This window comes from Nerophis ophidion, linkage group LG12, assembly GCF_033978795.1.
Source record: "Nerophis ophidion isolate RoL-2023_Sa linkage group LG12, RoL_Noph_v1.0, whole genome shotgun sequence".
In the NCBI taxonomy this organism is placed as follows: Eukaryota; Metazoa; Chordata; class Actinopteri; order Syngnathiformes; family Syngnathidae; genus Nerophis; species Nerophis ophidion.
Window position 1 is genome coordinate 64,663,892 of NC_084622.1, and position 13,964 is coordinate 64,677,855.

The 13,964-nt window shown below is 41.8% G+C and overlaps 1 protein-coding gene across 3 annotated transcripts in view; it reads right to left on the bottom strand.

Moving 5' to 3' along the window:
* The window catches only part of zgc:173742 (DNA topoisomerase I, mitochondrial), an 84,847-nt gene that overhangs the window by 27,514 nt on the left and 43,369 nt on the right, over window positions 1-13,964 (bottom strand). For all 3 annotated transcript variants that reach the window (XM_061917986.1, XM_061917985.1, XM_061917984.1), the window contains exons 9-12: window positions 9,845-9,967; window positions 4,210-4,397; window positions 3,523-3,667; window positions 974-1,117 (exon numbers count right to left, since the gene is read on the bottom strand). In XM_061917986.1, the coding sequence (XP_061773970.1) occupies window positions 974-1,117; window positions 3,523-3,667; window positions 4,210-4,397; window positions 9,845-9,967 (600 nt within the window). The remainder of the gene's footprint in view (window positions 1-973; window positions 1,118-3,522; window positions 3,668-4,209; window positions 4,398-9,844; window positions 9,968-13,964) is intronic.

Sequence of the window (13,964 nt, forward strand, 5' to 3'; positions counted from 1 at the left end):
TTTTAAACAATATGATTTGCCTGAGCGGCTAGGAGACACCGAGAGTAACAAGCGGTAGGAAATGAAATAGAGAGGACAGATTTAAAATAATAAATTTACTAAAATAAAATTTAAATATTTTTAACTTGGGACTTCCCGCGGGCCGAATTTTGGACGCCGGCGGGCCGTAGTTTGGGGACCCTGCTCTAACTACTAGGCCACTGAGTAACCAACTACAAATTTTTTTTTTTTTTAAATATTCCAACAGAGATGAACTGGAAAAATGCTGGCAGTAGCCCAAGTCAAAGAGTAATGAAAGGGTTAGTCCATCTATTTTATTCAACACCTGTGTCCTGGTAAAGTGGCTCCTCTATGGGGTCTTGGGGCACTAGGACGTCACCCCCTTTACTACTGTTAACCCAGGTGGCCCTTGGCAAAGACCTAGTACCTGACTGCCCCCTAGCCAGGGATACGATGAAGACCTCAATGGCGGAGCAGGCGGAAGACGGTACATGTAAAAATCACCACAACAGCGGAAGAAGGCTGCAGCAGAAAAGGGTCCCCAGTTGTCTTGGAGTCCATGCCACTGGATCCTGACCCAATTCTGTCAAGGATCGTGTGGTGACTCTCCGTGCACCAGTCCCCCCACGTAAAACTAAGTCATGCACAGGCATCCTACATAAAAGGGATACACCCCTATCAGGAGGATTGTCATACTTGTTTCGAGTCAACGCCGATGATGATTCAACACAAATTGAAGTCATTATCTTTTAGGACACAGGCAGAAAATGTTACATTTTCCCGTGCATTTAATAGTGTTATTTGACACTATTAAGCAACATCTTATCAGAACACAAAACATGGATTTCCAACGTGCATGTTGGTTTTAGGACTAAGTGTTGAGAAGAGTCTGGCCGACAGCTATGCAGATATTATGAACTCGGTATCCTCATCGCTTGAGTCGTGTACTGAATATACAAAAGAATCATCGTACCTTATCGATGAAGTAGAGGGCCACAGCTCTTTGTCGAACACGCATCTCTCTGGATTTCATATCCGCGAGGTACTGGTGACGAATGGCATCCACACACGTCTTTAGTTTGCGAGCCACCTCGTATTTCTCCCAGTCCTTCTCTCCCTGTGTTCAAACAATGGAAATAAGAGAATGGTTGACAAAGACAGATGTAAAAAAATAAATTAATAAAAGAGAAACACTGACTGAATGCTCTGTTTACAATATTCGGCTTGTTGAATATTCATTTTAGGGCTGCAACAATTAATCAGTTTAATCCATTACAAAAATAATTTGATTTATATTCTGTTTGCTCCGTTTAATAAGTGTCACGAATAAAAAAATAACGTCTAGGTTGGTCGGAACTTTACATACAAGGACATATTTTTTGCACGACTGCTGCAGCTTGAGATCTGTGGCGTGTGTGTGTGTGTGTGTGTGTGTGTGTGTGTGTGTGTGTGTGTGTGTGTGTGTGTGTGTGTGTGTGTGCCGTGAACAGCAGAAATTTATAATTTATTTAGAATTAATGTACACGTTAAAAGTGCAATTTAAATTTTTATGTTGTGCATTTATTAGACCAGTGGTTCTCAAATGGGGGTACTTGAAGGTATGCCAAGGGGTACGTGAGATTTTTAAAAAATATTCTAAAAATAGCAACAATTCAAAAATTCTTTATAAATATATTTATTGAATAATACTTCAACAAAAGATGAATGTAAGTTCATAAAGTGTGAAAAGAAATACAACAATGCAATATTCAGTGTTGACAGCCAGATTTTTTTGTGGACATGTTCCATAAATATTGATGTTAAAGATTTCTTTTTTGTGAAGAAATGTTTAGAAGTAAGTTGATGAATCCAGATGGATCTCTATTACAATCCCCAAAGAGGGCACTTTAAGTTGATGATTACTTCTATGTGTAGAAATTTTTATTTATAATTGAATCACTTGTTTATTTTTCAACAAGTTTTTAGTTATTTTTACATATTTTTTCCAAATAGTTGAAGAAAGACCACTACAAATGAGCAATATTTTGCACTGTTATACAATTTAATAAATCAGAAACTGATGACATAGTGCTGTATTTTACTTCTTTATCTCTTTTTTTCAACCAAAAATGCTTTGCTCTGACTAGGGGGTACTTGAATTAAAAAAAATGTTCACAGGGGGTACATCACTGAAAAAAGGTTGAGAACCACCATATTAGAATAAGGTTATGGCAAGCAGAAAAAGTTATATTCAGAAACATTTAACCTATTTTTCAGACTATAAGTTTAAGTTTTTTTCATAGTTTGGCTGGGGGTGCGACTTATACTCAGGAGTGACTTATGTGTGAAATTATTAACACATTACCGTAAAATAGCAAATAATATTATTTAGCTCTTTCACGTAAGAGACTAGACGTATAAGATTTCATGGGATTTATGGATTATGAGTGACAGATTGTTTGGTAAAGGTATAGCATGTTCTATATGTTATAGTTATTTGAATGACTCTTACCATAATATGTTAGGTTAACATAGCAGTTGGTTATTTATGCCTCATATAACCTACACTTATTCAGCCTCTTGTTTACTATAAAAACAGCCCCAAAGCATGATGTTTCCACCCCCATGCTTCACAGTAGGTATGGTGTTCTTGGGATGCAACTCAGTATTCTTCTTCCTCCAAACACGAGGAGTTAAGTTGATACCAAAATGGATACATGGATGATACAGCAGAGGATTGGGAGAATGTCATGTGGTCAGATGAAACCAAAATAGAAATGTTTGGTATAAACTCAACTGGTCGTGTTTGGAGGAAGAAGAATACTGAGTTGCATCCCAAGAACACCACACCTACTGTGAAGCATGGGGGTGGAAACATCATGCTTTGGGGTTGTTTTTCTGCTAAGGGGACAGGACGATTGATCCGTGTTAAGGAAAGAATGAATGGGGCCATGTATCGTGAGATTTTGAGCCAAAACCTCCTTCCATCAGTGAGAGCTTTGAATGGTTGACCAAATACGTATTTTCCACCATAATTTACAAATAAATTCTTTAAAATTCCTGTAATGTGAATTCCTGGATTTTTTTTTCACATTCTGTCTCTCACAGTTGAAGTGTACCTATGATGAAAATGACAGACCTCTGTCATCCTTTGAAGTGGGAGAACTTGCACAATCGCTGGCTGACTAAATAGTTTTTTGCCCCACTGTATTGTACTGATCATTTGAAACATTTACATTTAGTAAAAAAGTATAAATTGCAAGTAAATAATTTAAAGGACTGTATTGAATTTAGTACCATACATACTTCCAAACTTTGTACTTTCTTCCTATATAAATGTTTGTGCCACAAACAATTCCACAGGTTTATATAGTTCTCAGGAGGAGGATCTTGTTTGCGAATTTATTCAAAGAAAAACCTGGCATACTTGTTGAAAGTAGGTCGTATCTTAATTAACGATTGCTCTTTTTTTAAATTACTATGACAGAAAATAATTGAAAACCACAGAGTTATCCAAATTGCATATTTCTGTTCCAGACCGACCTTGAGTTTGGAGTTGGCATTAAGCATGACATATTTAATTGCTCCCTGGATGTTCTCGGTCCAACTGGCCAACCATGTCACAGTGTTGTCATGCCGAACCTCCTTCCAGCGATGACCAGCAGGAGCCACAGGGGTGCTTGCTTCTCTGTGGGATACATGGCAAGAAAAAATCTCATAAGTACCTAATGAGCATACTCTGATGCAATTTACATGTGCTGAATGACAAACTTTACAAATTTGCCAGCAATGAAATGATCAAGGTTCTTTTTTTGTAAGCCGGAGAACATGAACTATACTGATTTTCCGAAAGGGGTAACTTGGGAATGGGCCAAGATGCTGCTCCTCACTAGAATTGTTCGTCCTTATCATAGATCTGCGCACTACTGAACAGCATTCTGGTTGGCTGAAATTTAAAAGGCTTTTGTGTGAAGATAAGAAGCCGCTGCATTGAGTAATAACATACCCTGTTTCCCTGAGGTAGGTTGAGGTAACCATTGTGCTGAATTGCATGACTGATCTGTAAAACTTTCAGAGTTCACACACTGTAATAAGGAACAATTTCACTTTGCCTAATCACTTGAAGAAGAGTAGTTGAAGTGCATTTTGTAGCAAGTCGCAAACAAATCGTTTGGGGAAAATGTCAGCTTTTTCTTAAGTCAGTTTGCGTCATATTTGCCCATTTCTCACTTGCTGCAGTTGATGATGACATCTTCGGGCTGGATCCTTTTCTTCAGCATGCCCTGTTTAGGATGCTCTCCTCTACCCCTGAACAGCCCTGGAGGCTCAATCTTGAAGTTGCCGATACGTTCTTTGTGGTGGTCCAACAGACAGTAGCCATACTGCTCTATTATCTTCTGGTTGGCCTCTTTTAATATCTGCAACAGATAAAGTATATACCTTATTATATAAATCTCCATCCATCTTCTTCCGCTTATCCGAAGTCGGGTCGCGGGAGCAGCAGCCTAAGCAGGGAAGCCCAGACTTCCCTCTCCCCAGCCACTTCGTCTAGCTCTTCCCGGGGGATCCCGAGGCGTTCCCAGGCCAGCCGGGAGACATAGTCTTCCCAACGTGTCCTGGGTCTTCCCCGTGGCCTTCTACCGGTTGGACGTGCCCTAAACACCTCCCTAGGGAGGCGTTCGGGTGGCATCCTGACCAGATGCCCGAACCACCACATCTGGCTCCTCTCCATGTGGAGGAGCAGCGGCTTTACTTTGAGTTCCTCCCGGATGGCAGAGCTTCTCACCCTATCTCTAAGGGAGAGACCTGGAAACTCATTTGGGCCGCTTGTACCCGTGATCTTGTCCTTTCGGTCATGACCCAAAGCTCATGACCATAGGTGAGGATGGGAACGTAGATCGACCGGTAAATTGAGAGCTTTGCCTTCCGGCTCAGCTCCTTCTTCACCACAACGGATCGGTACAACGTCCGCATTACTGAAGACGCCGCACCGATCCGACATTGCTTAACATGATAAATAATTCCTTAAAACCTTAAAACTCATCTGTATACTCTAGCCTTTAAATAGACCTCCTTTTTAGACCAGTTGATCTGCCGCTTCTTTTCTTTCTCCTATGTCCCCCCCTCCCTTGTGGGATGATAAATAATAAATAATTCCACAGGGGGGGGTTGCCAACATCTGAGGTCCTCTCCAAGGTTTCTCATAGTCAGCATTGTCACTGGCGTCCCACTGGATGTGAATTCTCCCTGCCCACTGGGTGTGAGTTTTCCTTGCCCTTTTGTGGGTTCTTCCGAGGATGTTGTAGTCGTAATGATTTGTGCAGTCCTTTGAGACATTTGTGATTTGGGGCTATATAAATAAACATTGATTGATTGATTGAAAAATAATGTTCAAAATATAAAACATTGTCATGAATTTTTATGTTCAAGAAGTTGGTAAGAAGTCATTTATTTATTATTGGTTAGGGTGGGGCTTGCCCTCCTGGGGGTTCTTCAGACCACCAAGCACTGACATGAGAGCCTGTTTCAGGGTTACAATATTGTTTTATTTTTCAATAAGTCTCTCAGTTGCTTTCCAGCAATTGTCTTTTTCTCTCTTTCGTTCTCGCTCGCACTCTGGTTTCTAGCCCCAAGCCTGTCCCTCCTCCTAGCTGCTGCTTATAAAATAGCGACAGGTGATCAGATAAAAAGGCCCAGGTGGGCCGTGTACGCACCTGTCGCTGATTTTGAGGCCGGTCCTGGCAACAACCCGCTTCGCTGCAGGCCCGCAGGCCACGCCCCCCTCACAGTCAGCTTCAGAATAACAATGTTATTACAAAGAATAAGAGACTTCTCTAGAAATGTTGGTCTTTCTTAAAAATGCTCGCGTTTTGTTGTGTTCAGTGTTAAAAAAAATATTATATGGTTCTTACGGAAATACATTTAAAAATATTTGGCTTCTTGGCTCTCTCAGCCAAAAAGGTTCCCGACCCCTGTTTTAGTCAGTTCTTTAGCCATCACTCCACTTAATGATAATCAACACACTGAAAAAAAAATAACATCTTACTAATTGGGTTGTCAAAAGTATCAACACTTATGTACAACACTTTTTTCTAAGTGAGCCACGTCAATTTTCTGTGCGTGAGCGCTGACTTGGCGCTGAAAAACTTTTTTTTTTTTAAACGAGGCAGTGTTTTCCATTTATTTACATATTCAAGAAGGCCTGTCACAAATGCGGATGTGGCACTTCCGTTCATTAATTATAATGCATCTGTGGCAGTATAGTGTAAAAGTGTGTGCGGTGCAACTCTGCTTTATATCACATTGCATACGTGTCTGATTTGCCAGAGAATAAGAAACGATCTGTGATGCACTTTATCAACTTTGACACCATATTTAGCAAGTAGAGGTACATAATAAGACGTGAAGGAGATGAGTATCTTACGTCATAGACTTATTCAGTAATCAATTGCAAGCAATCAAGAAAGCATTCGCCAAGCGAGTGAGAGCTGAGATCTGCCACCTCAAGCCCAGGCAACGTGCATTAATTACCACAGCGTGCAGAAAACCTCCCGAAGCATACAACCCTAACTTCTACAAGTGTTAAGAAAACAGACACTATTCCATGGCTTGGAAACACTTTGAACACGACTGCTTTATTTATTTCAACATGAAGGCAAAGTGTGGCCTCTGGCACATTTGCTCAAGGCATCTCTTATTTATGGGCCTCTGGTACATTGGTGGAATAAGACAAAGGAAAAACACGGCTAAATTGGAAGAATAGAGCCAAAGGCGTAGCATAATGAAAAAAGGCTGAAATCTTAAATACTGGTAACAAAAACAAAGTCATGTAATTACAAAATTACATGGCGTCACGCTTTCACCAAATTTAAATATTAACAATATTGTTTGCATTATATATCTGAAGGCTTCATGCAATTGCTGTTATTTTTAGAATGTAAAATATTTGAGCATTGTTATTTATAAGCATATTTATAAGCACATTATTTTTTGTTTTGATATACAGGAAGGCTATAGGCCAGTGGTCCGCAACCTTTTTGTATCCGCGGACCGGTCAACGCTTAATAATTTGTCCCGCGGCCCGGGGGGAAATCTTTTTTATTTATTTATTTATTTTTTCTTTGTCATGAAAAAGGGACATTTTTGTCATGAAAAGGGGAGGTTTTTGTGGTTGGTGCACTAATTGTAAGTGTATATTGTGTTATGTTGATTTAATAAAGAAAATATATATATTTTTTTTTCTTATTTTTTAATAAAAATTAATAAAAAATTCTGCGGCCCGGTACCAATCGGGCCACGGCCCGGTGGTTGGGGACCACTGCTATAGGCCACTGTTATGTTCAAAATATACATGTTACCTTCTTGGCAGCTGGTACTGTAATTTAAAGGCCGACTGAAATGAGATGTTCTTATTTAAACGGGGATAGCAGCTCCAATCTATGTGTCATACTTCATCATTTCGCCATATTGCCATATTTTTGCTGAAAGGATTTAGTAGAGAACATCGACAATAAAGTTTGCAACATTTGGTCGCTAATAAAAAAGCCTTGCCTCTACTGGAAGTAGCAGACGATGTGCGCGTGACATCACGGGTTGTGGAGCTCCTCACATCCTCACATTGTTTGCAATCATGGCCACCAGCAGCGAGAGCGATTCGGCCCGAGAGAGCGACGATTTCCCCATTAATTTGAGGGAGGATGAAAGATTCGTGAATGAGGAAAGTTAGAGAGAAGCACTAATAAAAAAAAATTGAAATAAAAAAGCGACGGCAGTGTCAGCGATTCAGATGTTATTTACTAGGATAATTCTGGAAAATCCCTTATCTGCTTATTGTGTTAATTGTTTTAGTGAGATTATAAAGTCATACCCTAAAGTCGGAGGGCTGCGGTGAACGCCAGTGTCTCAGAGAATCCAATGGAGGAGCCAAGATCACAGTTCCCTTTTTGACAGCTGCAGGAGGAGGTCGCATAATCCACTCGTCTCCGGTAAGAGCAGACTTAATATCACAATTTTCCCTTCCAAAAACTTGCTGGTTTACATGCGGTAGAGAAACATGTTCGCTTGACCGCTCTGTGTTAAAGCTTCACAAGAAACACCGGCTGTGTTTCGGTTGCTAAAGGCAGCTGCAATCCATCAACAGCATTCTTCTTTATAGTCTCCATTATTAATTGAACAAATTGCAAAAGATTCAACAACACAGATGTCCAAAATACTGTGTAATTATGCGATGAAAAGAGATGACTTTTAGCCGTAAGTGGTGTTGGGCTAATATGTCCCCTCCAACCCGAGACGTCACAAACACGAGTCATCATTCCGCGACGTTTTCAACAAAAAACTCCATGGGAAAATTAAAATTATAATTTAGTAATCTAAAAAGGCTGTATTGGCATGTGTTGCAATGTTAATATTTCATCATTGATATATAAACTATCAGACTGCGTGGTCGCTAGTAGTGGCTTTCAGTAGGTCTTGAATTCTGTGCAAAACAATGTTGAAACGTTAAAGGGGAACATTATCACAATTTCAAAAGGGTTAAAAAAAATAAACATCAATTCCCAGTGGCTTGTTGTATTTTTTGAAGTTTTTTTCAAAATTTGACATCTCCCGGAATACCCCTAAAAAAAGCTTTAAAGTTCTTGATTTTCGCTATTTGCGACGCGACTATCCATTTCCCTGTGACGTCATACAGTGCTGCCAATACAAACAACATGGCGGTTACCACAGCAAGATATAGCGACATTAGCTCGGATTCAGACTCGGATTTCAGCGGCTTAAGCGATTCAACAGATTACGCATGTATTGAAACAGATGGTCGGAGTATGGAGGCAGATAGCGAAAACCAAATTGAAGAAGAAATTGAAGCTATTGAGCGAATAGCTATTGACGCTATTCGGCCATAGCCTGGGTGTACCTAATGAAGTGGCCCATAGCATGGCTGCCTTATTAGCATCGCCGGTAAAATGTGCGGACCAAACGATCAGGACTTTCGCATCTTGTGACACTGGAGCAACTTAAATCCGTCGATTGGTAAGTGTTTGTTTCGCATTAAATGTGGGTATATAGTTTCAAATGTACATACAGCTAGCGTAAATAGCCCGTTAGCATCGATTAGCTGGCAGTCATGCTGCGACTAAATATGTCTGATTAGCACATAAGTCAACAACATCAACAAAACTCACCTTTGTGATTTGGTTGACTTAATGGTTGCAAATGCATCTGCAGGTTATCCATACATCTCTGTGCCATGTCTGTCTTAGCATCGCCGGTCAAATGTGAAGACACTCTGGTACATTCAATGGGGGTCTGGCGGCAGATTTCTTGCCAGTGGTGCAACTTGAATCCCTCCCTGTTAGTGTTGTTACACCCTCCGACAACACACCCACCAGGCATGATGTCTCCAAGGTTCCAAAAAATAGTCGAAAAAACGGAAAATAACAGAGCTGAGACCCGGTGTTTGTAATGTGAAAATGAAAATGGCGGGTGTGTTACCTCGGTGACGTCACGTTCTGATGTCATCGCTAAAAGACCGATAAACAGAAAGGCCTTTAATTCGCCAAAATTCACCCATTTAGAGTTCGGAAATCGGTTAAAAAAATACATGGTCTTTTTCTGCAACATCAAGGTATATATTGACGCTTGCATAGGTTTGGTGATAATGTTCCCCTTTAAATACTTGAGTTTGAAACAGTTTTCAATTAAGTAGTGATTTTTAAAATCACTACTTGATTTTAGTTGTACCAAGTACATTGGTTCAGTTTAATTATTTGTATCGCGGTATCAAATATTTATTGAGAATCGCAGCAATGCATAGTTAGCGGTGGAGACTCCTGAAATTCTGACATCGTGACAAACCTTCAGTACTTACCAATTTGTCATCCTTGCTCATGTTTCTTCTTTTCTCCACCTTGGCTTTATGCATCGCATGAATCTCTCCAAAATCACATTTATCAAGATGTCGAATCAACGATCTCTCCTCGTCCGTCATTTCCTTTAACAGGTGCAAAGTTAGACCATGTAAATAAATAAAAGACAATAACAACAGCCTATATTGATGTTCTATTTTTCAATCCCTTTTAATATTACCAATTATATAAAAAGTAATGAATATTTAGAACACAGTTCAAAACGTCGCTGATAAAATGGAAGTGAGAATGAACATGTTTGGCATGGAAGCTGTTGACGGTATTAAACATAAGCAAAGGAAAAAGAAAAAGTCAGCCTGATATGTCAGCACACGATAAGGCAGCAGTTTAGTTGAGCTTCAAATCAACTTTTTGAAGTTATTGCTCAAAAGGCTCCTCTCATCAAAGAGATCGCCAACAGGGCTGCGATAAAAGGTTGCTCCCGGTGGAGACTGTATGGATCATCACAGACGTTATTGGTGCTAAATGTCAACATGTGGGGCTTGTATCATTATGGCTTCTTACGGTCCAAAAAATGTGATTACTGAATGAAATGGAGGCAAGGGACTTTGTACGATCAGTGCCAGACCTTGGTCCGCATTGCCGGCAGTAAGTCGGACACATTTCCAGTGAGGGTTGGACTCCGCCAAGGCTGTCCTTTGTCACCGATTCTGTTCATAACTTTTATGGACAGCATTTCTAGGCGCAGTCAAGGCGTTGAGGGGTTCTGGTTTGGTGACCGCAGGATTAGGTCTCTGCTTTTTGCAGATGATGTGGTCCTGATGGCTTCATCTGACCGGGATCTTCAGCTCTCACTGGATCGGTTCGCAGCAGAGTGTGAAGCGACCGGAATGAGAATCAGCACCTCCAAGTCCGAGTCCATGGTTCTCGCCCGGAAAAGGGTGGAGTGCCATCTCCGGGTTGGGGAGGAGACCCTGCCCCAAGTGGAGGAGTTCAAGTACCTAGGAGTCTTGTTCACGAGTGAGGGAAGAGTGGATCGTGAGATCGACAGGCGGATCGGTGCAGCGTCTTCAGTAATGCGGACGTTGCACCGGTCCGTTGTGGTGAAGAAGGAGCTGAGCCGGAAGGCAAAGCTCTCAATTTACCGGTCGATCTACGTTCCTATCCTCACCTATGGTCATGAGCTTTGGGTCATGACCGAAAGGATAAGATCACGGGTACAAGCGGCCGAAATGAGTTTCCTCCGCCGTGTGGCGGGTCTCTCCCTTAGAGATAGGGTGAGAAGCTCTGCCATCCGGGAGGAACTCAAAGTAAAGCCGCTGCTCCTTCACATCGAGAGGAGCCAGATGAGGTGGTTCGGGCATCTGGTCAGGATGCCACCCGAACGCCTCCCTAGGGAGGTGTTTAGGGCACGTCCAACCGGTAGGAGGCCACGGGGAAGACCCAGGACACGTTGGGAAGACTATGTCTCCCGGCTGGTCTTGGAACGCCTCGGGATCCCCCGGGAAGAGCTAGACGAAGTGGCTGGGGAGAGGGAAGTCTGGGTTTCCCTGCTTAGGCTGTTGCCCCCGCGACCCGACCTCGGATAAGCGGAAGATGATGGATGGATGGATGGATGGACTTTGTCCATATGACCACATATCTTTTGAAGTTGTAGATTTCAGGGTATGTTGGAACATGACAAATACTGAACAGGACTTTAATGTGATGCTTGTTGCTTTATCGAATTCAGTTTTTTTTGGTCATCAATTGCTGCTGCTGGGGTCAAATGGGTTTAAATACAAAAGCTGACTTTGTGAGTAACACTCTTTAGCATGTACACGTTCAAACATCATAGCTGTATAGACATCCAGTCAGTCAGCGTATCTAAAAGGTGCGTTTCATTTGTACTGTGAAGTCGGAATTTTCCGAGTTCCTCGTCGGAATTTCAACTAAAAGCCCCTTGAGGTCGGATTTCTGACTTGGAAAGTCACAGCATTCTCACCACACTCGAGTTTGTTTCAAACATGACTGCTCTGGATGTAGACAATGATGTCTGCTTTTATAATATCAGTTATTAGACATAGACTTCCTTTTATTGTCATTCAAATTTGAACTTTACAATACAGATAAGAACGAGATTTTGTTGCATTAGCTCGTTGTAGTGCAGCATAAAAGAGCGATAAGGTGCAGGTATAAATATTACACTTTTGCAAATGTGTCCACGTTTATGGATGTACCGGTATGTAGGGGTGTAACGGTACGTGTATTTGTATTGAACCGTTTCGGTACAAGGGTGTATCGAACGAGTTTGTATTCTAAAGTCTTAACAAGCTGATCTGCTTTCTGAGTAGTGAGCACCCAGCATTGTCCCACCCACACAACCACCTGATTGGTTACATACAAAGCCAATCAGCAGTGCGTATTCAGAACGCATGTTGTAAATGCTTCATTGTCGATCAGACGTGTTTAGCAGCGGACATCGTACACTCCCCAAATTATAAAAAACTCTTTCCAGTCACAACTATTATAAAAAACACTTTCCAGTCACAACTATTACAAACATCACTATGAGCCAGTTGACATTCTAGAAACTTAAACTGCAGTTCTGGCTTGAGGTGATGTGAAGGCTAATTAGCTTTACGTTAGCTCATTTTGCTGTGTGTGTGTGTGTGTGTGTGTGTGTGTGTGTGTTAGGGGCAGCAAAGCCCTGCCTGTCTGTTATTTCACATGAACTCCATAGATTTCAGGGATGAATAGTCTCTCCTATTGCAATTGTACTATTTTTCAGCTATAGTTACATGAATCATTACTAATGTAGCAGCCTAGTTTTGAATGGCAGGGTCCCTGCTATCACATGTTGACAAAAGTATAACATTTACATAATAAAAGTCAACTACAGGGTTCCCAAATGCTGTAATAAATCAAGCATGATGAGTTGACTTGAAACTGTCTAATTTTGCACTTTTTATATGTAGAAGAAAGGTTTTGTCATTTTATTTAATCAAAGCAACAACTTGAGGCAGTTTAATGTGGATTAACGTGGGCAGAATTATTATAGTGTTCCCAATGTTAAAAAGGATAAAGCCATTGTTTACAAATTTGGTAAATAACTAACCAAAAAATGTATATTTGGTTGTTTTCTTACTGTACCGAAAATTAACCGAACCGTGACCTCTAAACCGAGGTACGTACCGAACCGAAATTTTTGTGCACCGTTACAACCCTACCGGTATGTTTTATTGTCTTTATATACTCCAGCGAGTTAATCCATTTTTGGTAGGAATTCAGAGGATTATTATAATGTGTTCGAGAGTCTTACGGCCTGAGGGAAGAAGCTGTTACAGAACTTGGAGGTTCTGCTACGGAGGCTGCGGAACCTCGTTCTAGAGTCCAGCAATGGGGGTGGGAGGAGTCCCTGCAGACTTTCTCAGCCCTGGTCAGGCAGCGGCTTTTTGCGAGCTCCTGGATAGGAGGAAGAGGAGTCATGATCTTTTCCGCCGTCCTCACCACTCTCTGCGTAGACTTCCAGTCTGAGGCACTGCAGGCTCCAGTCCAGACAGAGATGCAGGTGGTCAGCAGGCTCTCTATAGTGCCTCTTTGGAATGTGGTGAGAATGGGGAGAGGGAGCTGTGCTCTTTTCATCCGACACAAAAAGGGCATGCGCTGCTGAGCTCTTTTTACAGAAGTTCCGGTGTGTAGGGACCAGGTCGTATTGTCAGTTATCTGCACCCCCAGGAACTTGGTGCTGCTTTCCATCCCCGCCGCTGTGCCGTTGATGAGTGTGGCTGGACTGGTGCTTCCTGAAGTCGACGATGATCTCCTTGGTCTTGTCGACGTACAGGATTAGGTTGTTGGTTCTTCACTAGTCAACCAGATGTTTCACCTCCTCCCTGTAGTCCATGTCGTTGTCAGGGATGAGTCCCACTGCGGTTGTGTCGTCCGCATACTTCACAATGCGGTTAGTAGTGGACCTGGCGCAGCAGTCATGGGTCATCAACTTGAACAGCAGCGGACTCAGGGACATGGTACTGGAGGTGTTGTCGCCAAATCTCAGACTGGGGTCTGCCTGTGAGGAAGTCAAGCAGCCAGTTGCATAGGGGGGTACTGAATCCAAGGGGGGCCAGTTTGCTCAGCGAGTGC